Raw genomic sequence first — 24751 nt, 5'->3', positions numbered from 1 at the left:
CATAAACTTTCTTTAAAAAATGTTTAAGTTAAAACTAAAATTAAGTTCTAAAAACTATAATAAACTAAATGTATTCACAGCAAAACAGTATGCAGAAATACACGAAGAACTGTTAAACTAATGTTATTAACAGGATGTAAGCAAGATAATTAAACCATGTTGGTCAATAGAATTAATCAATTTATATTTCTGATAGCCTTGACAAAGAAAAATTAAGACCTTTTCAAATGTATTGAAGACATATAACACCATATTTTAGTACATTTTTAAGGTTTAAACTTTAGTTTTTGACATTTTAACCAGTTAAACTCTGCTGCTATTTGGGGATTTCCGCCTGGATTTTGCCTACCCAAATTTAAAAGCTTCCCAAATCCACATGCAGAGGTGTAAATGCAAAAATTTGGTATCATTTTAAAGAAAACCCTTTGAATTTTCATAAAACACTATTGAAAGTGTTTAAAATACCTGTATATGTTGTCTGTGTTATAATAAACACCTAAAAGAGGCGCTTTTCGTATTATTTTTTTATAAAGTCAAATTTGAAAGTGCACCTTTTAGGTTGTGTGTGGTCTCGCGTGCTGTAATTAATGTTGGTGGTTCCTGCACATGTCTGTAATCATAGGAAAAAAGAAAAATGTCTCCACCATAATCTATGCAAAAGTTATTGTATTTCAACTGATGAGAGGTGCTGTACAAGCCACAGGGAGCGATCACTGCTTTCATATTTCACTATTCTTTAGTTTGATCAAACATAATTCACTGTGGTTGGAGCACGTCAGACATATAAAAGGATTACTTATGCACATCAGCTCAACAACAAGGAGAATGGCCCTGAAGCGCACAGCATAAGGTAAGAGATGACAGCTGTCTGTGCTATCTGGGGCTGCTTATTGATCATAAATGTATTGTTTTCTCTTCTGCGCCATGGAAACACCACGATTCATTCAGCAACTGTTTGATATGTGAATATAATTCAGTATAAAGAATGCTAGAACAGTATGAGCACCGGCAAGAGCTTTCATTTGAGCTAGAACTTGTACATGTGTCATATGAAAAATATGAAAATGAACCAATGTTCAATACCCAGCTCGGGGATCCAAAATACTGTGTATTTAAGTGTAAATAACTTTTGTACAGTAAAATAAAAACCAAAGTGATGCATATGTGCATAAAATATAGATTCTACACTTTCAAACGACACCACTTACGGGGGTCTGGTGCAATGCTAGCCCTTTAAATCTGAAAGCGAAAGTCAATAACGTTACAGACCCGGTACCGGGTCCGCAGAGTTTAACTGGTTAAGACCCCGCAGACACACTGTAGTGAAACCAGAATGAAAATAAACATGATGAAAGTCCCACAATCTTAAATCAAGAATGAGTCGAGACACAAGACAAACGCTGAGTGACTTTTATTTTGTTTTTACTGACTTTAACCAGCATGACTCCCCCTACACAGACAGGTAAACCTCTAGAAAACAATACTCGGGTTAGTTCAAGTGTAAAAGGTCTAATTCTTTCAAAAACTAAACATTTTTGTCCTTTTCAAGTCGAGTCTTTGGAGTTCTGAGTTTGTTTTCAGTTCTGTGTACAAGTCTCATAGCTGACGGAAACATGCATATGACGGAGTAATGCACATTAGAAAGTTCAGTTCCACGTTTCAAATTAATACAAACAAATGCGTGTCATCGTTTCATATAAAGGTATCAAACGTATAGATCCTTAGAGATCAATACTGGAACACAATAATAATATTAATAGTAATAATAATAAGAGTGTCCGATAATAAGCTTCCACAGCTAGTTGAATAATCACAACGCCATCACTTCCAGCAAACAGAAAACCTCATTTACCATCTCAACTCCAGGTTGTAATTGCACTTAATTTTGTTTTCTTCCTCTCTTGCCGAACACATTTAATAATTTTTTCGCCTCAACAAACACAATGCGGCGTTCATGCCAGCATCGGCTTGTTGATGCAGCACGTTTTCTGTTTCCTGAAGTTGTAATGCTCATATAACCATGTAGAAAATAAAAAAAGAAAACAAAACCATTAACAAAAAAAGACACGAGCTTCCTCACAACACGATCAATATCACACCAGCTCTTCTACACCGCTAAAATAACACAAAAAACACACACCGGGTTCGTGTCTCCGTTCATTTTCATGATCAATTCTAGCTTCAAAACCATTCTGGCGAAAAAAATAACGTGTTCTAAAACCCCTGAATTTGCTATTAGGATCACTGACCTGACGAATTCGGCACAATGGGATTTATTTCTCTAATGATTCGCACCCTTGAAAACAGAATGAATGTCTTCTGTACTTATTGCTGCTGCTAAGTCGGAAACATCATCCGCTGTTCATCCTTAAGGAGTGAGAAACAGAAAAAAAATGCTAAAACTAAACGCTAAACTAAGGATTCATTCTCTCGTTATCAGAAGAACAACAAAAAAAAGGCACTATAATGGTCAGAATGAAGATCACAAACGAAAAACGAACCCGAATGGAGGGTCGGAAAAGCAGGGCGAACCCTCGAACGAAGCGTTTCTGATTCGTGAACCAACCGAACGTTTGTACCGACACTTGGCACGATAGAGAGAGAGAATGACGGCATTCCAATTTGGAATTAATTATTTTTTCTTGCACAGAATGCAGGAGGTCAGTGATCCGCGTAAAGCTTGAGCGAAGGTGCTTGAAATGGAGAAAAGAAAAACGGCAAACACTTACAATACACTAGAGTTCGGTAACATGTCGCGAACGTCGATAATTCGTTACATTAACCTAGTGTTTATTTGAACAACGTTAAAAATGTGCTTGGTAATGCGCCGTTCACACGGGGCGTCAACATTAACGCTTCTTATTTACTTTTAATGGAGTGACGACAAGCATTGCTGAACTGAATCATGGGTAAGTTGATTTGTGTTGGGTCCATTGATTATAGAAGCTGGATTTTTTAAGCACCAACACATGCGTCAGCCAATCAGATCAATTTATGCAAATAAAATAGTGAGGATGGTAGTCAATCAAGTTTTCGCAAGACCAGAGAACAGTTATTAGTCAAAAAAATGGAGGAAAATCGTACTATGGCGATCACGTCAACGTAAAATGTCTAAGTTTAAATCTTCTTAATCGTTAACATGCATAAGCCAAGCAGATCACTGTATGCAAATATAATAGTGAAGATGCTAGCCAATCAAGTTCATGCAACACTGCAGAATAGCAGTACTTTAACAAAAATGGAGTAATAGCATACTCTGACGATCAAGTCAACGAAAAATGTCAGAAGTTAATAACATTAAGCGCTAACATGTGCTAGCCAATCAGATCGCTATATTCAAATATAATAGTGAAGACGCTATCCAATAAAGTTCGCGAAACACCAGAGAATAGTCGTACGTCAAAAAAAATGTACTATGACAATCACATCAATGCAAAATGTCAGTAGTTGAAAATTTTTAAATACTAACATACATCAGCCAATCAGGTGGATATACGTGAACCTGACTGATGTTATTATGGTGATCACGACAATGCAAAACATCAGAAATTGAATTTTTAAGCGCTAATATGCGTCAGCCAATCAGATGGCTTTATTCAAATATAATAGTGCTCATGCTAGCCAATCAAGTTCGCTAATCAACACTAGAAAATGGCAGTACATCAAAAAAGATGGGAGGAATAGTGTATTATCAAGACTGGTAAATATAAATAATCCACTTTTGAACATAACTACTACTATGTTTTTGTGTTCCATTTTTTTTGACGCAACTGAAGCTGGATGTGATTGGCTGTTGTTACCATGACAATCAATTCAATGTAAAATGTCAGACACACAGTTCAAGCGTTAACGCAGACGCCCCGTGTGAATGAGACGTAACACTTTGCAGTGGTCACACCAAATTCGAAATTGCTCTAAATTACTCAAAGGATGTTTTTCGACTCTAATTTTTTCATCTTGCATGGAAGATGCAATTGCACGAATACCGCAAACGCATCGCACATTACACATTATCTAACTACTCTACCTAATAATATTCACATAATGTAATTTGGGCAAATTCTTAAATTCGCATTCGGTGTGAACCCAGCATTAAAATAGTTTCATTTATTAACATTCGACAACTAACGATGAGCAGTAGTTCTACAGTATTAATCTAGGTTCGACATTTACTAATATTTTCTTACTCGCGTGTTTTTATACACATTAAAGCAACTATCATAAACAATTCAGGACTGTATTTTTGCTAACAGATAATTAAACACTGTAATATTTTGCTCCTTGTTAGTTCATGTTAGCTAACGCATTAAGTCATGTTAACAAATGAAACCTTAATGTAGAAAAGTCACAATACTAATATACTTGTATATAAAAGAAATAAACCTAGATTCATAAATGCTGATATTTGAACCTTAGTGTAAGGTGTTAAAAATCTATTCAGTGTTAAATACGTTTATTAATTTGCTGGTTTTTACGTCTGATTATTTTTATTCGGTTAACTTTTAGTATTACATAGACAAAATGATGATAATAAATAGACAATAGCTCAGCGTCTGAGCGCCGGCGATGGCAGTAAAGCGAACGTAAAAACATGTCAGTAGAACACACGAATACCACGTACGAATCGTTTCATAAAGATGACGAGTAGATCATGAATTGCGCGAGTTATAATAACGTGATCAACGTAAAGAATACTATTCAATACTATTAGTGTAAAATACGTGAAGTGACTCACAAACCAGAACACCTCTAATAATCGTAATATAAAGCAGTTTAACCTTATATTAAAATAGGAATGATTACAAAAACAATCAAAATGTGAATGAATATTTAGACAAAAAAAAAAACATTGACCCATTTTTTTTCTACGAGCTCAGGTTTTCAGGACTTTGTGACCCAATGGCTTCCCATGTGCGCATAAAACCCTAAATATCCTCATTATACAAGCAAATATATATATATATATATAAATAAAACAAATGTTTGCATTTCCGATGATTACAAGTAAAGGCAATCCAGTGTCTCTTGTAATCCAAAAAACTTAAGTCTGGATTTGTGGAGAAATTTGTCGAGTTCCCAGATCAGATTCAGACCGAATGTAACTGTAAATTAAAAATAGAGATAAAAGTCGTTAGTTAAGCTGCACAATATATATAGATTTTAAAAATTGTTTTCGAGAGAACAGCATATGCAACATTCGTATCGCAGAGAGATGTAATAAATTACAATTCAAGCATGCGTATTGTATTGATTGCAAATTTGACCAATCAGATGGGGCTGTACTATATTTAGCCCCACCTCCATAAGAGGTGCTGCTCTGTTATTGGCTAGAACAATTCAAAGGTGAATCTAGAGCTAAAAATAAACACGAATAGTGAGAGTTGAGATGAAATGACAATAAGGCTCAGTCATTAAGTGTCAGATGTTTGCGTTTTGACATAATTTTTTTATAAATATATTAGATCAGAAATATAGCTATCATTTGTTTATTTTAGTATGATAATTGATAGTGTTAATAAACGATAATAAATAATTTAGCTAATAGGGAAATGTTTTATTGCAAGAAATATCGTAATCGCAATACTAATGTTGCATATGTTTGCAGTATTGTGCAGTCGTAGCTTTTAGCATGTCGGCTAAATGACATTTCATTAGGATTCAGTCAGAAAAACAGCAGAACAGAGAAGCCAGAGGTCCACAAGAGCCCAAATAGCAGAATGACCATCACCACAAGCACAACACCCTGCAGAAGCTGATTATTATGCTTTCATGTGTCCTGCATTAGAGATGTAATGGATTAAGGCAAGACACTACAGATGAAGAGGCTAAAAAATGAACACACACACACCCCACCATCCTGCTACAATAACTTTGGTTTAAGTAATTAGATTATGGACAGGGTTTTGGCGTATGATTTTAGAACACAAAACTGCTAAGTTTAATGTTTGTCATTTAAAAAAATGAGAATAACAGATGAAATAAAAGTGACGTACATCATTAGAATACATTTAAAAAGTTTGGTGTGTGGGGTCAGAATATATAGAGATAAAACTGTCGTATTTGGTGTGCGCCATCAGAATATAGACAGAATGAAACTGCAAAATTTGGTGCGTTTATTTCTGTCTATAATGTGATCACACACACACACCGAATACGGCAGCTTAATCTTTACATATTCTGATTAAACACCAAATTTGACACTTTTATTCAGAATATATAGAGATAAAAACTGCAAAATTGTGTTTATTTTTGTCTTTATTCTTATAACAAACCATATTTGACCATTTTTATCTCTATATATTCTGATTAAACTGACAAAATTTTACAGTTTTAATCAGAATATATAGAGATAACACTATCTTATTTGGTGCGTTTAATCAGACTATATAGACAAAAACGGTCAAATTTGATGTTTCATCAAAATATATAGAAATAAAACTGTAAAATTTGGTGTTTATTCAGAATATATAAAACTGTAAAATTTTGTGTTTAATCAAAATATATAGAGATAAAACTGTAAAATTTGGTGTTTAATCAGAATATATAAAGATAAAACTGTAAAATTTGGTGTTTAATCAGAATATCTAAAAATAAAACAGGTAAATTTGGTGTTTAATCAGAATATATAAAAATAAAACAGGTAAATTTGGTGTTTAATCAGAATATATAGAGATAAAATGGTCAAATTCTGTGTTTAATCAGAATATATAGACATAAAACAGTCAAATTCTGTGTTTGATCAGAATTATAGACAGAAATAAAACTAAAGTTTGTCGTGTTTATTCAGAATATATATAGATAAAACTGTCAAATTTGGTGCGTGTAAAAAGGTATTGTTTGGTATATATAACCGAAATACAGATATTATCACAACTACCAAGCCTGATGCATCTAAATGTTTAAGCGACATTTTTTGGACTAAATGACTATAAAAATATGTGATGGAATTGAAATCTTCAATGTATATGTGACAAAAACAAGACTTACATGAGCTTTTTGGGTTTATTTTTTTGCAATTCATTTAAAAAGTTCAGACCAAACATTTCCTATAGTGTCTTGCCTTAATGAATGACTGACTCAAGACGGAAAAACATTAAAATCTGGACAAAATTTGGTTTATAATGATCAGACGTTTGTCACTTTCTCTTTGACCAATCTAAAGAAACAAAATGAATGACGATAATAAGCCGAGACACGATGAGAATGCAAGAGTTACATTATTAACACTGCTATCATAATCAAAGATCCTGATATAAGTCGCTGTATTTTTAGTTTACAAATACAGTGATCTCAAGCCGTTGGTTAGCTCATTTGCAGCAATTTGAGAATCACTAAATGAATATAGATTATGAATTTTATATTGAGAATGTCTGAATAACTCTGGTTATGATGTACACGAAAGACTGAATATGCTTGATATTGTGATACGAGTTATTTTCACACATTATTAAAAGCAGATCCCCAATGCAAAGGTAGAACATGATGCAAAATATGACCTCTGATTGTATATAAATGTGTTATTTAAGCCAGAGGTTTAAGTTGCGGTCGTATTTACCAATGCATGACAGCTTCATGAGCCAAATCTAGCGTTTATATGAACAGATTTCACTCACGTTCTGGATATTTGCGCAAGTTATGATCAACAGGAAGCGACTGAGCTTCCATCTTTATTATCAATGTCAGACGATGCGTGCTAAATTTCGATAGCATTTAGCAAGAAGCTTTAAATCATAGATGGTTTGTCTTTCTCTCATGTTTTATATACCCTTAAAAAAAATTTGATTTACTAAATTTTTTTAATAAGGTAAGTGGTTGCAAACAATTTGTATGGGCTGAATTTAAACAAACAAATTAAGTAATTCAGCGCTTACGAATTGTTCGCAACCACTTACTTTAAATTTAGCAAATCCAAACAAACCATTTTTCTTCAGTGTAATCCTGAAAATGAGACCGCCACACTATTTATGAGCAGAAACAACAGATAAGGCCTCTCTAATGTTTCATCTGCAATATAAATCATAACTTCACGACGACCACAAGACAAGCCCTTCACCAGTAAAGCCGTGTGTCGAGTGTGCTCAAGTAAACGCAAGTCTAAAACGTATTAAAGCTTTCAGAAAGAGTTCTGCAGCGCAACCCAAAACAACAAAAGAGCAAGCCTGAAGCCCATTGGCTGATTAATGAACACGCGTCGCTCCCGCCTGCCTCGCCAGTGTAAAACACACACACTCTATAACCAGCCCGCTGCTTTATATTCGACATCACACCGTGTCCTAACACACGATTACGGCAACACAGCATGTTGGCTTTTAAATATTTAAACAGCAGAGCCAATCAGATGCGCAGAATATGGACGGGTTTATTACAAGTGCATACCGAGTGGATGATGTTTACGTTTACATTTATTATTAATATAACATGTTATTAAATTTGCTACACAATTCTGTGGACGTCTTAATTCTGATTGGACAATCATGACTTTCCAAGGTGTAATAATACTACTTATCCAGCTTCTATCAATCATCGTGACTATATATATATATATATATATATATATATATATATATATATATATATATATATATATATATATATATATATATATATATATATATATATCCAGTTAGTTGTTATATACTGTGAACTATTCGCCCTCCTATTAAATTTTAATTATTTATATTTCCCCTTAAGTTCTATTTAATGGAGAGATTTGTCAACACATTTCTAATCATAAGAGTTAATAACTCATTTCTAACTGATTTCTTTTCTCTTTGCCATGATGACAGCACATATTATAAGACTAGATATTCTTCAAGACACTTCTATACAGCTTAAAGTGACATTTAAAGGCTTCGCTAGCTTAATAAGGTTAAGATCGGGGAATTAGGCAAGCCATTGTATAACAGTGGTTTGTTCTGGAGACAATCCAACACTAATATTGCTGAAGGGGCGAATAATATTGACCTTAAAATGGCTTTAAAAATAATAAAAACTGATTTTATTCTAGTCGAAATAAAACAAATAAGACTTTCTCCAGAAGAACAAATATTATAGGAAATACTGTGAACAACTCCTGAATCTGTGCAACATCATTTGGGAAATATTTGAAAGGAAAATAAATTCACAGGAGGGCGAATAATTGATTTCAATTGTATATATAAACCGTTCTAGCTCTTTTCTGTGATAACAACCGGCTGGATCAACATTATCCCTTACTTTACGTACATAATCAGTACCAGAAGTCATCGTTATCATAGTAGCTTATGCTTTAATTTCAGCTGCGATGTCAAATTAGTTTCTAAAACTGACTCTGTGCATTGAGATTGACACAAAAGCGGAAAAGACACCTCTTATCGCATGTTACAGCATTACGTCATGTATCGTTAGGACACGGTGCTCGATTACAACAAAAATGGCACAATTTAACGACTTTTCCTGCATGTCAACAAGGCAGGAGGAGGTTTGCATATGCGGTTTACTTGGGCCTGTAAACCTGATTACCTGATCGGACGGGCTGCTGATTTCAGAGGCAGGAGAGAGAGATGGACAGAAGAGAAACCGCACAACTCGAGCCTACAGACCTTATTCTTCACATATGAGCTGGCACTGCAGTTGAATCGAAACGTCAGCTGATATTCACTTCCCTTGATTTCTAGACATTAACACAGCTTGTTCTGCTGCTTGATGTCTCAAACTGATATTGTTTGATTATATTAATCAGCTTTTTTTGCGATACTCAAACACACTTGTTTGTTGAGCGAGCAGTTTGACCGTTTATTATTCCTAGTCATTTCTCCAATAGGAAACTGAATGGAAAGTTTGCGCACTTCAGCATTGCAGAATAAGGTCAGTAGCTGGCTCTCTTTAGCATGTCGAAAATAGAAATTGTGCAATTCGAGTGCGGAAACACAACCCTATGAGACTACATGTACACCATTCTGCCTTCGGCTAGCGCTAAAAACATGCACCTGGCTACGAGCACGCTAACACATGGACACATCATATGGGTTAGCATAGAGCAAGCAGGTTTGCACGAGCGGAGCTTTGTACACCGGTTCAGTCGCAGTAGATCTTGTATTTCTCGCTGCAGAAAACCACTGGCGCCACTGTGTGGCCGTTGCTGTCACTGCGACTTACGTGCGTTTGGCTGGATTTGATGCGCGGCGCGGTGTTTCTGGTGCGCCCGTTGGCTCCAGGCCGGCGTATTTGCTCGTGATCAAACTCCAGATCCTCCAGGCGCTGCGTGAGCGCTAGCTTCTGCTGGATGGCCATCCGTAGCAGAGAGTTAAGCGTCTTCTTCTCGTCCTCCGCTGCTGCTAGCTGTCTCTGCATCTCGTCCAGTTGAGTCACGTATTCGTCACAACTAACAGACACAGAAGAAAAAAAACTCAGCCTCCTTTTATAATTAAAAAGAAGGTCTGCATTATATTTTATTTACAGCAGTGCACTTTTATAAGTGTGTGAATATATGCAGCTTCTAATGATAAACATGAATTAATTGTATTGTTTATCATAAGACTTGATCAAATCAGTCTGCAGAAACACTTTGATTGACATTCTCCTTTTGTATGTGTTGTCAGAAGGGGAAAGCCCCGCCCACTAGTGCACATCTCTCCCTCATTAGCATACGACGTTAGTCTTGTTTTTGAATCTGCCACTATGCTGACACACAGGCATTTGTGGCTCCGCCCTCTTCTGCACAATCTCATTTTAATTTAAAGCGACAGTCACCCAAAACACCCCAACCAGAATCAAAGCCTAAAAGGGTCAGTTTCAGAGAGCTGGAGAACATCATCTGTGTGCTATTTTGATCTGAAACACACACTCTAGAAGTAGAGACGCACTTTACATCCTGTAAAAAAGAGCAGAATACATGCCCTTATTAAGGTCCTCTTGTTACGCAAAGGTTTTGATATATATATTAAAAAAATTTGACAGGAGAATGTCCACAGCTGTAAGTGAACTCCCAGGAAACCTATTTAATTGATTTAAATTAATAAATATTAATTTATTGTGAACCACTTTAAATCATCATATGAGCCATAATCCTTAATAAATGCATCAATTCTGGCATATGCTCACTTATAGGAAGGTTTCTGCACACATTTTATAAATGTGACCCCTCTTAATTTACAGGGTTCTTACACCTTTTCCATGCTCAGATTTAAGCACTTTACAGCACTTTAAATCTGTGGTAAATTACATGCACTGCTCAGCATAATTGAGTACATCTCATATTGAAGTTGAATATTTTGATGCATTTTTTAGTGAATATAGGCACTTTTTTGGTGCATTTAAACAAAACAGATTTATAAAACAGATTTGTTTAATAAAATAATATTTAGGTCACTAAACATATTTAGAAATCAATAGATAATACAATTAAATTCAAGCACAATATTGCAAAAAAAAAAAAAAACTAACAAAAAAAACAAATTTTTTTTCTTGTTTTTCTTGATTTTTCCTCTTTTTTTATTTTCAATTTCTATAAGATACATTTGGCTGCACTAGTTTTGGGAGCATTATCAAAGGTTATTCTAATAGATGAGCTCCAGATTTGGCTTCAGCACTGACTAATCTAATGTATATGCACAAATATAGTATTGTAGATTTATGACGGGCTGAACTTATCTATGCTGAGCACTGTATTTACAATCATAAAAGTACTTCTTTATCACTTTATATCAGATGCTATTTCCTATATAATTGTATACTTCACTGCACTCTCAGAAATAAAGGTACAAGAGCTGTCACTGGGGTGGTACCTTTTTGAAAGGTCTATATTTGTACATCGAGGGTCCTTAATAATACCTCAAGAGTACATATTAATACCTAAGAAGTACAAAAGAGTAACTCTTAAAAATGTGTAGAAACTAATTTATACCTTTGAGGCACCAATATATACCCTTTATGTACAAATATAAACCTTTCGACAAGGTACCACCCCAGTGACAGCTCTTGTACCTATATTTCTCAGTGTATAGATGGACAGACTATACTCAGGATGATAGTTGTTGCAGTGTTTGCCCCAAGCCCTTTATCAACACTGAAAATCTCTAAATGCTGTTTACTTAAACTGAGCCAGTGAATGCCAAATGTTGAATCTAGAAAATGACATTAATTTAAATTATTAAATTAATTTATTTGAACATTTCCATATTGTTTTTAGAGGAAACTGTATAGTACAAATAGCAACAACATTGCATTTTCAAGCCATTTTTTTTTAATCTAAGCAGTTTTTAAACCTTGAAAATCGAATAAAATGCTAGTATTTGTTAAGGATTTCTAGCATCTGTATGAACCCTGAATTTAGGAAATAAATAAAGCACATAGCATTAACAATTAAGATAAATGCTAAAATAAAATGACGAACTTATATACTTTAACAGAATTAATAATAAAAACAGTGTGACCAATGACAACTAAAGTGAAATGGTTCAATTTATATGGTTTGAGTTGAATAATAAAAAAATAATTAAACATTAATGAACACTCACATTTTAGAAGCTTTCCCTCCGACAAAACCACAGCTAAAATAATTAAAAATGTGCACTAATTGAGCAATGATTTAATTAATTCTACAATGATTAATTCTCTCCCAATGGATTTATTATATTAATTTTCATATATTGCAGAAAAACTAAACTCTGCAGTGTCAGATGAAAATAAAAATGAGCACGATTCATGCTGAAATGTCTTTAGCAACCAAAACTCTGCACCTACTTGTATTACATGCAATTGCTTATATTCTTAAAATCTCCATTTGTGTTCCTGAGAATACAGTCTGGGACAGCCGGAGGGTAAACAAATGTTTTAGGGTGGAGAATCCACACCCGGTTTTCTTTCTTCCTTCATTCGTTCGTTAATAATAATAATAATAAAAGCCCTCAGTGCTGTTTGAGCAGATCTCCATGTTCACGAGTGATAAATAATAATCATTAAAGTATTCCAGCATGCTACAACAGACAGAGTAATTAAAGTGAGTCACACCTTGATTAAACTGTGGTAAAACTGAACATCTGAAAGCACAGAGCATGCTAGCACACGCCAAACACCACCCTGTATTTAAGAATCACTGCAAAACAAACAGTGAGAAGTTTACGATCCCCACTAAACACACAACCGATCATCTCCGAAAGGCTGTGATTCAGGAGTACATCACAGATGACCAGGCGTGAGAGTTTTGCAGAGGTCCACGTTACAACAATCTGTGTGAACTGGAAAATGCATTTAGAAGCGTGCGTGCACACATACATGGAAGCAAAATGGCAATGCTATGCAAATCACATTTACATTTTCCAAGACACACGTGCACAGTTTACTAAAAATTGAATGATTTAAATGAAAATTTTTTATGAAAATTAAATGATTTAATTCATATTTGTCTTTTCAAATCACATTTTTAATATGTGCATTACATCCTAATTGTAATGCTTTTGATTTTCAAAATTAAATTGAAAATGTAAGGCTTTAATGTAATATTTGACTCAATGTGAAAGCAAAAATGGTCACAATATGACTGTCTAAATATATTATTTAATTTTCTTTTTGTCATGGAGAAAGCAAATGTAAGTATAAAAATAAATTGCCATTTTAAATACTGCATATTACATTTTAAAATTAATTTTTGCTACTGATCAGCTTCCATAGCATGGAAGCATATCAGTGGCTAAATTAATATTGAAATGTAATATGTAAAACTTTAATGTATTTCTATGTTTAAATTAGCATTTGATATAACACTTTTTTTGAAGGTCCATTTGAGTATTAGTAGACTGTCTTTTTATATCTGCTGATACTGCTCCTTCAACAGACATTTAACTGACTATAAGAAACTTTACAAATACGTGTCAACTTACACTAACCCGAACCCCTGCCTGACAGTCTACTTATAATCTAATGAGAATTAGTTGGCTGGCCTGTAGATGCAATGCAACTTAAAGCCAACAAAATGTGTTAAAGGAACCACCAAAATAAAGTGATACCACATTTAAAAAACAAATAAGTAAAAAAATGTAACTATATCATTTACATTTGCCATTTACAACTTACAGTTTTAATTGTAATGCTTTATAAGTTGCGAAATTAAATTTAAAATGTATTACCCAATTTGACAAAAATGGTAGCAAAATGAGTGTTTAAATATATAATGAAATTTTTATTTTGCACCATCATGGATAATGAAACTGTAAATATTGAAACGCATTGCACAATTTACATAATGCATTGCAAATTTGCATATTGCATTTTAAAATTAATTAGCTACTGATATGCTTTCATATTCTAGTAGTAGAGTCAGTCTTACAAGAGAAGATAAACAAATAAATGACAGTTCCTTTGTTTTTGTTTTTATTAACTAGTAACTAATAGCATTTAATAGTTAAAGTTATGTATAATAAATAACTGTTAGGAGCTATTAGTTACTAGTTAAAGTAATAGTAACTAATAAAGTTATAGTAACTAATAAGCTTCACATCTCTGATTTTGACTGTAATGCAGTTATGTGCATCTTCTGTAAAGCTACTTTGAAACAATAATAATTGTGAAATCACTATACAAATGAACTTGAACTAAATTAAATATCGATCCAATTCAGTCAAAATAACTTAATAAATTAAGTTCAAAACAGAATCAAATCATGAAGAGTTGCAGTAATCAGGGCCTCACGTGTCCTGTGTGCATCAATGCTTGCGTAGAGTTTCTCACTTTCTCTCTGCATGACCTCTGACCTCTGAAGCTGAAGGCCTTAGTGTGAACAAATGAACCGGCACGTCTGAGATTAAGCTTTGAGGGGGAAAAAGACACGGCGCGCACAATAGAATCAGTGCAGCTTCATTAGCGAACGGCCCCTGGGAAACATCGCTCTCAATGCGGAGGGCAAAGTTCTGCTGGAGAACCATCTGCGGCTCGATGAGTGAGTGAGTGTGTGTGTGTGTGAGTGTGTGTGTGTGTGTGTGTGTGTGTGTGTGTGTGTGTGTGTGTGTACGTGTGTGTGTACTTGCGTGCGTGTGAAGTAGGTGTTATTGTGAAATACAGCTCGACATGCATTCACTTTAGCTGCTTCTCAGAAAACCTGTAATGATTAGAGCTATGATGAAGATTCTGAAGAGCAAACAACACTCTAGGCTAGTTTTTAACAGCAGATGACGCTCTAGGCTAGTTTTTAACAGTAAATGATGCTCTAGGCTAGTTTTTAAAGAGCAGATGGTGCTCTAGGCTAGTTTTTAAACAGCAGATGGTGCTCTAGCCTATTTTTTTAAACAGCAGATGGCGCTCTAGGCTAGTTTTTAAAGAGCAGATGGCGCTCTAGGCTAGTTTTTAAGCAGCAAATGACGCTCTAAGCTAGTTTTTAAACAGCAGATGATGCTCTAGGCTTGTTTTTAAAGAGCAGATGGCGCTCTAGGCTACTTTTTAAAGAGCAGATGGCGCTCTAGGCTAGTTTTTAAAGAGCAGATGGCGCTCTATGCTAGTTTTTAAAGAGCAGATGGCCCTCTAGGCTAGTTTTTAAAGAGCATATGGCGCTCTAGGCTCGTTTTTAAACAGCAGATGACGCTCTAGGCTAGTTTTTAAACAGCAGATGAAGCTCTAGGCTAGTTTTTAAACAGCAGATGGCGCTCTAGGCTAGTTTTTAAACAGCAGATGACGCTCTAGGCTAGATTTTAAACAGCAGATGACGCTCTAGGCTAGATTTTGATTTTAAACAGCAGATGACGCTCTAGGCTAGATTTTAAACAGCAGATGACGCTCTAGGCTAGATTTGAACAGCAGATGACGCTCTAGGCTAGTTTATAAACAGCAGATGACGCTCTAGATTAGTTTTTAAAGAGCAGATGGTGCTCTGGGCTATTTTTTTAAACAGCAGATGGCGCTCTAGGCTATTTTTAAACAGCAGATGGTGCTCTAGGCTATTTTTTAAACAGCAGATGGCGCTCTAGGCTAGTTTTTAAACAGCAAATGGCGTGCTGGGCTATTTTTTATACAGCAGATGGCGCTCTAGGCTAGTGTTTAACAGCAGCCGGCGCTCTAGGCTAGTTTAAAGCAGTAGATGGCGCTCTAGGCTAGTTTAAAGCAGCAGACAGCACTCTATACTAGTTCAACAGGAGACGGCGCTCAGCTAGTTTTTATAGCAGACGGCTGTCTAGTCTAGTTTTTAACAGCAGGTGGTGCACTAGGCTAGTGTTTAACAGCAGACGGCGCTCTAGGCTAGTGTTTAACAGCAGATGATGCTCTAGGCTAGTGTTTAACAGCAGACGGCGCTCTAGGCTAGTCTTTAACAGCAGACGGCGCTCTAGGCTAGTGTTTAACAGCAGACGGCGCTCTAGGCTAATGTTTAACAGCAGACAACGCTCTAGGCTAGTGTTTAACAGCAGACGGCGCTCTAGGCTAGTGTTTAACAGCAGACGGCGCTCTAGGCTAGTGTTTAACAGCAGACGGTGCTCTAGGCAAGTGTTTAACAGCAGACGGCGCTCTAGGCTTAAATGCTCTAGGCGCTCACATACTTAAATTTTCATGAGGAAGTGCACTTGTCTATTTGGCTGAGTCGTGTAATGTGACTTTTATAACAGAAGACGAATGTAAATACATCTCACTATGAAATGTTATCAATGATTATTTTAGACTGAAGTGTGTAATGCCTAGTGCACACTACAGGTTTAAGACGAGCAGAGGATGAGTACATGTCTTATTTTGGGTGAACTGTCCCTTTAACAGTCCTAAAATAGTCTCCATTTACATATGCAAAACATAACTTCCCTCTTTGTCTTGTGGTTTTGTAGCGCATTATGAGCAAGCAGAGATGTCTGAGTGTGGGAAAGAGATCTCAGGCCCCGTCCCTCAGTCTTATTAGCATATTAAAAGGCCGATACAAAAGCCGGAGGCCGCATTAGCTGGAGAACACAGCTGCGGGTGGGAAACTCACTATTACGGAGCTGTAAAAAGAGGAGTCGTCTCATCTGCGTTTGCTGATTAACAGCATGTAGAAAGATGAAGACTAAGCTCATTTTAGGACTGTTACATGTTTGTGGTGAGGATTAAAGGGATAGTTCACCCAAAATTGAAGATTCTGTCATCATTTACCCATTTTTCAAACCTGATTGAGTTTCTTTCTTCTTTTGAAGACGGATGAAGACACACTGAAGAATGCTGGAAAAGACAGCTATTGACTTTCACAGTATTTTTTGATCCTACAATGGAAGTCAGCTGTGAATTGTAACCACTCAAGGGTGAATAAATAGTGTCAAATGTTATTTCTGGGTGAACTGTGCCTTTAATTTTTACACCAAACTGCAATTAGTGGATCATGTTGATTAATGGATCATTAAATGAAGGGTTTTCACTGGTGTTTTCCACAAGTCGTGACATGTAGACGCAGCAGACAAGCTCTTTAGAGGCGTTTACGCTTGAGGGAGGACCAGATGTCGCCAGTTTGGGAGTTTTCACTTTCAGAAGACACCCTATATTATTTAGTTTGTTTTTTTTTGGGGGGGTGAAATCACGAGAAACAAAAATATCTGAAAATTTGTAGTTTACATCAATTTTACAATATTTCACAATAATTTAAATGTATTATCTTTACATTTTTTAAGAATTTTTTTTTGGTGGCTAAAGAATTATTTTAATAAAAATATCTGTTTAATAAATCTGTTTTGTTTGAATTCAGCAAAATATAATACCTATATTCACTGAGAAATTTTTCAAAATATATACACACACACACTCACCGGCCACTTTATTAGGTACACCTTGCTAGCACCGGGTTGGACCCCCTTTCGCCCTCGGAACTGCCTTAATCCTTCTCAGCACAGATTCAACAAGCTACTGGAAATATTCCTGAGATTTTGTCTCCATATTGACATGATAGTTGTTTTAATAAAAAAAAATTCCTTTAACACAATGACCCTAAAGTCTAGACTCGGGACCAAACTAATTTAGAATGTATTTAGATATATTTATACACTTACTGCAACTGCACGAATAATGAAATAAATGCATAAATAATATTATTTTATAATTTAACAATATTTAATTATTGCATAATAATATTATAACATGTCAAATAATATTATGAATGTTTAAACATTAAAGTATGAAATCAAAAGCACCAGAATGTTGTGGCAGTTCAGTGAATCATCATTTCAATCAGTCATTTAATGGTTCATTCATTTGATTTGATTCATTAAACTGATTCATTCAAACAGCTGATTCACTCAGATAAAACCCCACTGTTGTCCTGCAACTACTTTCAGAAAAAACTCTTATGTTCAAACAAAACTTCTCAGAAAAGATCAGCACTCCTGCTTTGTGGTATCTTTTACCAATAAAGAAAAATAAAAGAAGGAACTCATACACACTTCTTGATTTATGGCTCAATTCATTCTACTACTAGTCGTCTGCATCACACAGTCAAAGCATATCATCAAATTCAGCATCAACTGCGTTAAAAACAACACCTTCCACACTATCACAGCCCATGTGGATGCAGATGCTCCGTCGCTGATGCTGAGAGCAGGCATTGACGGGTTCACATGATTCTGCACCATATGGTGCGACGGATTACACTCCATTTAGCAAGAATTAGCTGTAGATTTACTGTGACACATTTCTGCAGCTAAGACACTGGATTTACAGGCCCGCAACATCACCCAGAGTCATGAGAGTTCATCAGGTAGACCATCAACCTAAAACATCTCACTCGACTCAACCTGTTCATCAACAGACGTCGCATAAACAGCTGGTGTGTTAAACATGGCATGCTGTTAAAGCAAAGAAACGTGATACTTTGGGCCTTTGGTGTTGCTTTTTTATATATATCTGTACATTTTTTGTTCGGCTGAGCAGCCAGTTGAGGTTTATGTGTATGCTTTTGTTTTACTTTTGTTATTAGAGTTCATCGTTTGGAAATCTTCCTAAGAAACCAGTTACATTTCTTAATATCAAACATAGTGCCCACTTGCCGGATGAGGCCCACAAATGGGTTTAATGCAGCCGGCGGGATGATTCTGTGAAGCTTGAAACTGAGTTGCAAATATTAATTAAAAGAAACTGTTGTTCCAATTGGGATGGCGCAATAGCAAACTATTAATTTCAGAGAAGACATCTACAGCCTGCCATACCACACTGAGGTGATCTCACGAGGAAACGCAACTATTTTACGATTGGTCAGTTAATTCGTACAAGTTCAGTCGTATGAAAATGCACCACTTTAAAAAGTAGGTGGCACCCAACCACACCCCTAAACCCAACCGTCATTGGTGGATAAGCATAACGTATTAGATTGTACAAATTAGCCACAATGTTTGGAACCACATATCTCTGTTTTCTCTGTAATCAGCATGAATAAATGAACGCTCATGCTCAAGCACTTGAATCTCATCCTAAAGTTGGCCGGCATTCAGGATGTGACGCCTGATATTGATGCGTTGGTGAAAGCTAAAAGATGCCGGGTTTCAGGAGTCAAATAAACTATGCAACCTCACTTAGGGTGCTTTTACATCTGTGGTTCGCTTCATTTGGTTGATTTCACACCACACTGCTTGCTTTGGTCCGAACTAGTTGAAAAGAACCAAAATGCAGTCATGTGACAAATTCCACATCGCTCATTGGCCAGATGTTGTCGAACGCATTTCCTAAACTGTTGGTCAGAATTCACATGCTGGAAAATGCCAATGAACTCCCGCGAGTTTGTATGCATCACTTCAAGAATGCAGCACGGCTGCGGCTGGAAAACAATGTTTTAATGCATCTCAAATGGCGAAGGTGCGTCACTCGTCACTTCAGAAGGAGGCGTGAATTCATTTAGCTAAACTGCGACATGCTCATCTTCTGGAACTATCACCAACGATCCATCAGCTAATGTTTTCCTCTCTCTCTCTCTCTCTGTTGGTAAAGTGTTATCAACAAATATTTTTCCTACACATCCCATAATGCACAGCGCATCGGCCTATGGCAGCTGGATTAATCCAAAAAGGCGCAGTACTTTTTGCAGTCATCACAAACAAACCGCTGCAGGGTTTGTTTGAAAGCATACCGAGACCACTTCTTCAAGCAGGTCTCGGTACGCTTTTGTGGTCCGCTTTCGGTGCGCACTCGAGTACGATTGCTGCATTCACATCCGCCCAAACCAACCGCACCAAAAGGGAAAACCAACTCTAGTGCGATTCATCCCAACTGAATGAGTCAGGTGTGAAAGCACCCTTAAAGGGTCACGAAACACCAAAACACATGTGTTGAGCTGTTGGCAGTGGTATATGTGTCCCACACTGCTAAAAACACTATTAGGACACCTATATTTCACTAAAAAGCGTAAATTGGTTGTTTTGCGTTATTTCAAGCAAATTCGTACTTCCTGTTTGAAACGAATTTTTGAAGCTGCGTCACGGTCATGACATAATAGCGTGTATTCCAGCGTGCAGACTGGACGTCTGTGCCAGAGTGAGTCTTATTACGTCTTACAGTGTGCTGCATTAATGCATGAGTAAAGCTTGGTTCAAACCAATCAGCGCGCTCTATTGTGGAACTTCATTAATATTCATTAGTGTCACAGTGTTTACGCCACAAAGACGCCACGTTGTGTTGGCAAAACAAGCGTGAAGTGTTGCTTTTATAGTTTGCTGCAGTGAAGTTTTGTTTTCATTTTCTCTCTGTGAGAGCTCAGTCTCACGTGTGGATTAACAGTGTACGCGACGCTCGACAGCAATAACTTACGTGTCTAAGGAGGATTATTGTTTACCTGAGAGCTGTTCTCATCTGCAAACGCTGAAATCTGAATTCGCTTGTAGTATTCTCTCCATAAAGACGCGGCTCTAGTTGCTGGTGATTGTCCTGTCTCTACAGATTTGGTAAGTGAGCGACCAGTGCTCTTTGTTTATTCAGTTTGTTCGTATCGAATTAAGTTACTATTGCACTGAGTGCAGAAATGTTAGCACCGCATTTTGTGACCGGAATAACACACGCGGCTTTCTGATGCTACCTGTCGTGTGCATCTAAGTTTCCGGGAAATGCAGAGTTTTTTTCTCTCTCATTCGCCGTGCGGTATCAAACATTGCATGAAAAATACACGCTTGCAGCAGTTCCTCGAATCAAATATCTCGTTTGTCGCGAGAGGCATGAATGAATTCCCTGAATGAAAGAGCCAAACTGCAGTTAAAGTCCAACTTTTAATAATTTGGCAAATAATTCGACTACAGATGTCCATGTAAACACAGTCACATTGTCCGCTGTGGGTGTGTATTTTGACTCTGAAACTCGCGCGTGCCCAAATAGACACTCCCACACCATCCCACTTTAGTTCCTCCGACACTCCCCCCTAAACAGAGCTGGACACACCCACTTTTCTGACTTTTTCCAAAGTGGAGGTGTGAAAACACCCTGCTGAAACGAGGGGGTTTCATGGCCCTTTAAAGTGTTGAATGAGACACCCTGATATAGGTCTGCAGACATCCCGAGTCTCCCCTATATGCATAGAGACTCCCAGATGCACGCAAACGAAAGATAACCTCCTAAAACTCATGCCCAATCATGCCATTAAGTTACAAACACCAAGATTTTTCCAGTCCGGCCCACTTGTGTGAACAGATTTTACTCCATGTGGTCCCTGAGCTAAAATGACTTTGACACCCCTGATATTAAGCTTGTAAGCATTTTCCTAAGTGCAATTTTGGAAAATAAAAGATATCAGATTTGCTCTGAAGAACATTTTTTACTTTCTTTTTTTTGTTTATTTATCATGGATTTGCTAAAAAAGTCCTTTATTGACACTTTATTCAGCGAAGGACTTTTTATTATAGATGAATGTGCATTACTGGATTGTTTTGGACTGCTAATAAACCACTGCTATTGCAGAGCTGGAAAAGCAGATCATTTTTTTAATATAGCTCAGACTGGATTCGACACCCAGGATGCTTTGAGGGTGAATAAACCGTGGAATTATTTTCATTGCTGATGTGATATTCATCATAATGGCGAGTGTTGCGTTGTGTTTTGATGCAGGTGTGTTTGTGTGTGTGTCTCGTACCGGGTAGCAAACATTGCTCTGAGTGAAGAGAACGTGGCTGCGTCCTCCTTCAGCGCTTTGAGCTCGTTGCGAAGCTTCATCATGGTTTCGGTCACCATCGCCTTTTCATTCTCATATTTGCTCTTTAGGTTGGCCAGAGCCACTTCAGCAGTCTGAAACAAACATATTTACACACACACATTGACATGAACAAACACAAACACACACACACGTGGTTGTTTATTTGAACTGGTTGTTTCAGACAACCACAATGGCTGCAGTTCCTTTAATAGCCACAAGGGGGAAACAAACCAAAATACTTTTTATTCTACCTAAACTTTTGTCAATTGGTAAAGTTTGTTTGCAGTCACTGGCTTGCATAGTTTGGTACACATTCAATTTACTAGAACTTCTAATCGTGGCTGTTTATTGAAACTGTGGTAGTTTCAGACAACCACGATGGCTGCAGTTCCTTCAATAGCCACAGGGGAGACATGAACCTAAATACAGATGATGCGCGCATGCCTTTCACTTTAACCTTCAGGAGAGAGGGTCTGTTAGCTGGAGAGAGAATCATGGGAAAAATACTACACAGAGCTGGAATATAGGGAACAGGGATTATTAAATCGTTAGCTTTTCCACAACGGACGACCATCGACACAAGAATCTGCACAAGACTGGCTTTTCTCGAGGTTTTTTTTTCTTCACTTTCATCAATCGGTGAATTTTACTTGTCGTCATTGGCTTGCTTGTTTTGGGGTACAGTTTCAATTTACTAGAACTTCTATGCTAAGCTGCTTTGACGCAATCTACATTGTAATAAGTGCTACAGAAATAAAGATGAATTAAATAACCATCTAATCATGGCTGTTTATTCCAACTGTGGTTGCTTCAGACAAGCACGATGGCTGCAGTTCCTTTAATAGCCACAAGGGGAGACATGAACCAAAATACAGATAATGCGCGAATGTCTTTTACTTTCACTTTCAATTTCAAGAGAGAGTGTCTGGAAGCTGGAGAGAGAATCATGGGAAAAAACACTACACAGAGAATATAGGGAATAGGGATTATTAAATCGTGAGCTTTTCCACAACGGACGTCCATCGACCAAAAGCCTCCAGTGCCTGGACTGCAGCTCTGCACAAAATGTTTGGCCAGAGCCTGGTTTGTCTTGAGTTTTTCATTCACTTTCGTCAATCGATGAAGTTTGTTTGTCGCCACTGGCTTGCTTGATTTGGTACGGTTACAATTTACAAGAACTTCATCAATGTTAAGCTACTTTGACGCAATGTATGTGCGGTTTATTTATAAACTAATCTCGAGAGGATTACATGCTTATGATTGATCACGGCTGGTCCCCATCAACTACTCGTATTGCGCCAATCAGACGAATACTAACTCACTATAAATAACCAGAGCGTTTCACTTCAGTCATCTTCGTCTTGAAGAATCCACCCCTACCCCTCCCCCTTCTCCTGATAGGGCAGTATGGTGGCTCAGTGGTTAGCACTGTTGCCTCGCAGCAAGAACGCCACTGGTTCGAGCCCTTACCAGGCCAGCTTTCGTTTCTTTGTGGAGTCTGCATGTTTCCCTGTGCTCACGTGGGTTTCCACCGGGTACTCCGGTTTCCTCCCACGGTCCAAAGACATACAATATAAGCAAATTGACTAATCCAAAGTGGCATCATAGACCAACTTAGTCAGCCAAATCTCATAGCTGGGGAGCAGGGGAGTTCTTGAGACCTACCTGAGCTCAAACTCCCCTCTCGCCCTTTAAAAGGGAGGGAGCCCCGTGCTCGAGGACCATATGAGCTCAGGGCTCTCTCCCAGGACAGCATGCCAGACACGATTTATAATCAATCATCAGCTAAGTGTGAACACTTGAAATTGTAAAAAGCACTACAGAAATAAAGATGAAATGCTTGACGCTCACTTGCTTGTTTGCCTTCAGGACGGTTCTGAGCGTGGCGATCTGCTCCCTCTTGGTGCTGAGCAGAGATTTGAGTTTGAGGATTTCCTCCACGCTGGCCTCCTGCTCACGGTCAGCCCCGAGGCCCAGCTCCAGAGAGGCCATGCGCTGGCGGGAGAGCTCCGTGGTGCGGTCTACGGCCAGCTGAAGGTGCCGGATCTGGTCGCGGATGATGGCCACTAGGTTGTAGATGTTCATGGGCTCCTTGCGTGGATCGGCCACCGGGGATGGGATGGATGAGATGGGAGATGAGGTGCCATCACTAGATTCGGCGGTAGGAAACAGCCCGCGGGTTAGCAGGATTGGAGAACGCCGGCCGCGACCATCAGGGCTGCACCAACCGTTGGTCTGCGTCCCGTTCACACCAGATTTACCTTCACGGTAGTAATCCAGCATGATACGGTTGGGAGTTTCGTTGTTACACATGCAGACGTGGTGATACAGATTGGCTAGCTCCTCGCTAAAGGTGGCTAGCTCATCTTGCGCGATGTTAAGGCTGCCCTGCGACTCCCCTGCTACTTCGCTAGCCTGTCGGAGCTCTTTCTCTAGTCGTGCTAGCTGCTCACGCTCGGACCGGCTGCTGCGCTCCAGAGACGTGAGCTGTGCGTTTAAAGATGCGACCTGGCTCTCCAGCTGCGCCCGCTCCTCCTGATACTGCGACTGACAGGCCGAATGCTCCGCCTTGAGTGTTTTGAGCTCCTCCTTTAGTTGACTCGCTTCAGAAACGGCGACCTGTGGTTTTAAAACACCATTTTAACATGCTCATATTATTTTTCAGTGAAGAAAACACGG

The 24751-nt window shown here is 37.6% G+C and overlaps 1 protein-coding gene across 2 annotated transcripts in view; it reads right to left on the bottom strand.

Annotated features, from left to right (window-relative positions):
• Positions 1-1396: 1396 nt before the first annotated feature.
• zgc:171572 overlaps positions 1397-24751 on the bottom strand; it is a 48473-nt gene continuing 25118 nt past the window's right edge. The window contains exons 7-10 of one of the 2 annotated variants that reach the window (XM_073911316.1): positions 23924-24691; positions 22013-22164; positions 10138-10363; positions 1397-5102 (exon numbers count right to left, since the gene is read on the bottom strand). In XM_073911316.1, coding sequence (XP_073767417.1) covers positions 5088-5102; positions 10138-10363; positions 22013-22164; positions 23924-24691 — 1161 coding nt within the window. In that variant the 3' untranslated portion in view covers positions 1397-5087. Of the gene's footprint in view, positions 5103-8836; positions 10364-22012; positions 22165-23923; positions 24692-24751 lie in introns of those variants that run through there. The other variant, XM_073911315.1, reaches the window with a different exon arrangement.

This window comes from Danio rerio, chromosome 8 (genome assembly GCF_049306965.1).
Source record: "Danio rerio strain Tuebingen ecotype United States chromosome 8, GRCz12tu, whole genome shotgun sequence".
In the NCBI taxonomy this organism is placed as follows: Eukaryota; Metazoa; Chordata; class Actinopteri; order Cypriniformes; family Danionidae; genus Danio; species Danio rerio.
Note: the sequence above shows the minus strand (reverse complement) of the source record. Positions and strands in the feature narration are given on the sequence as shown.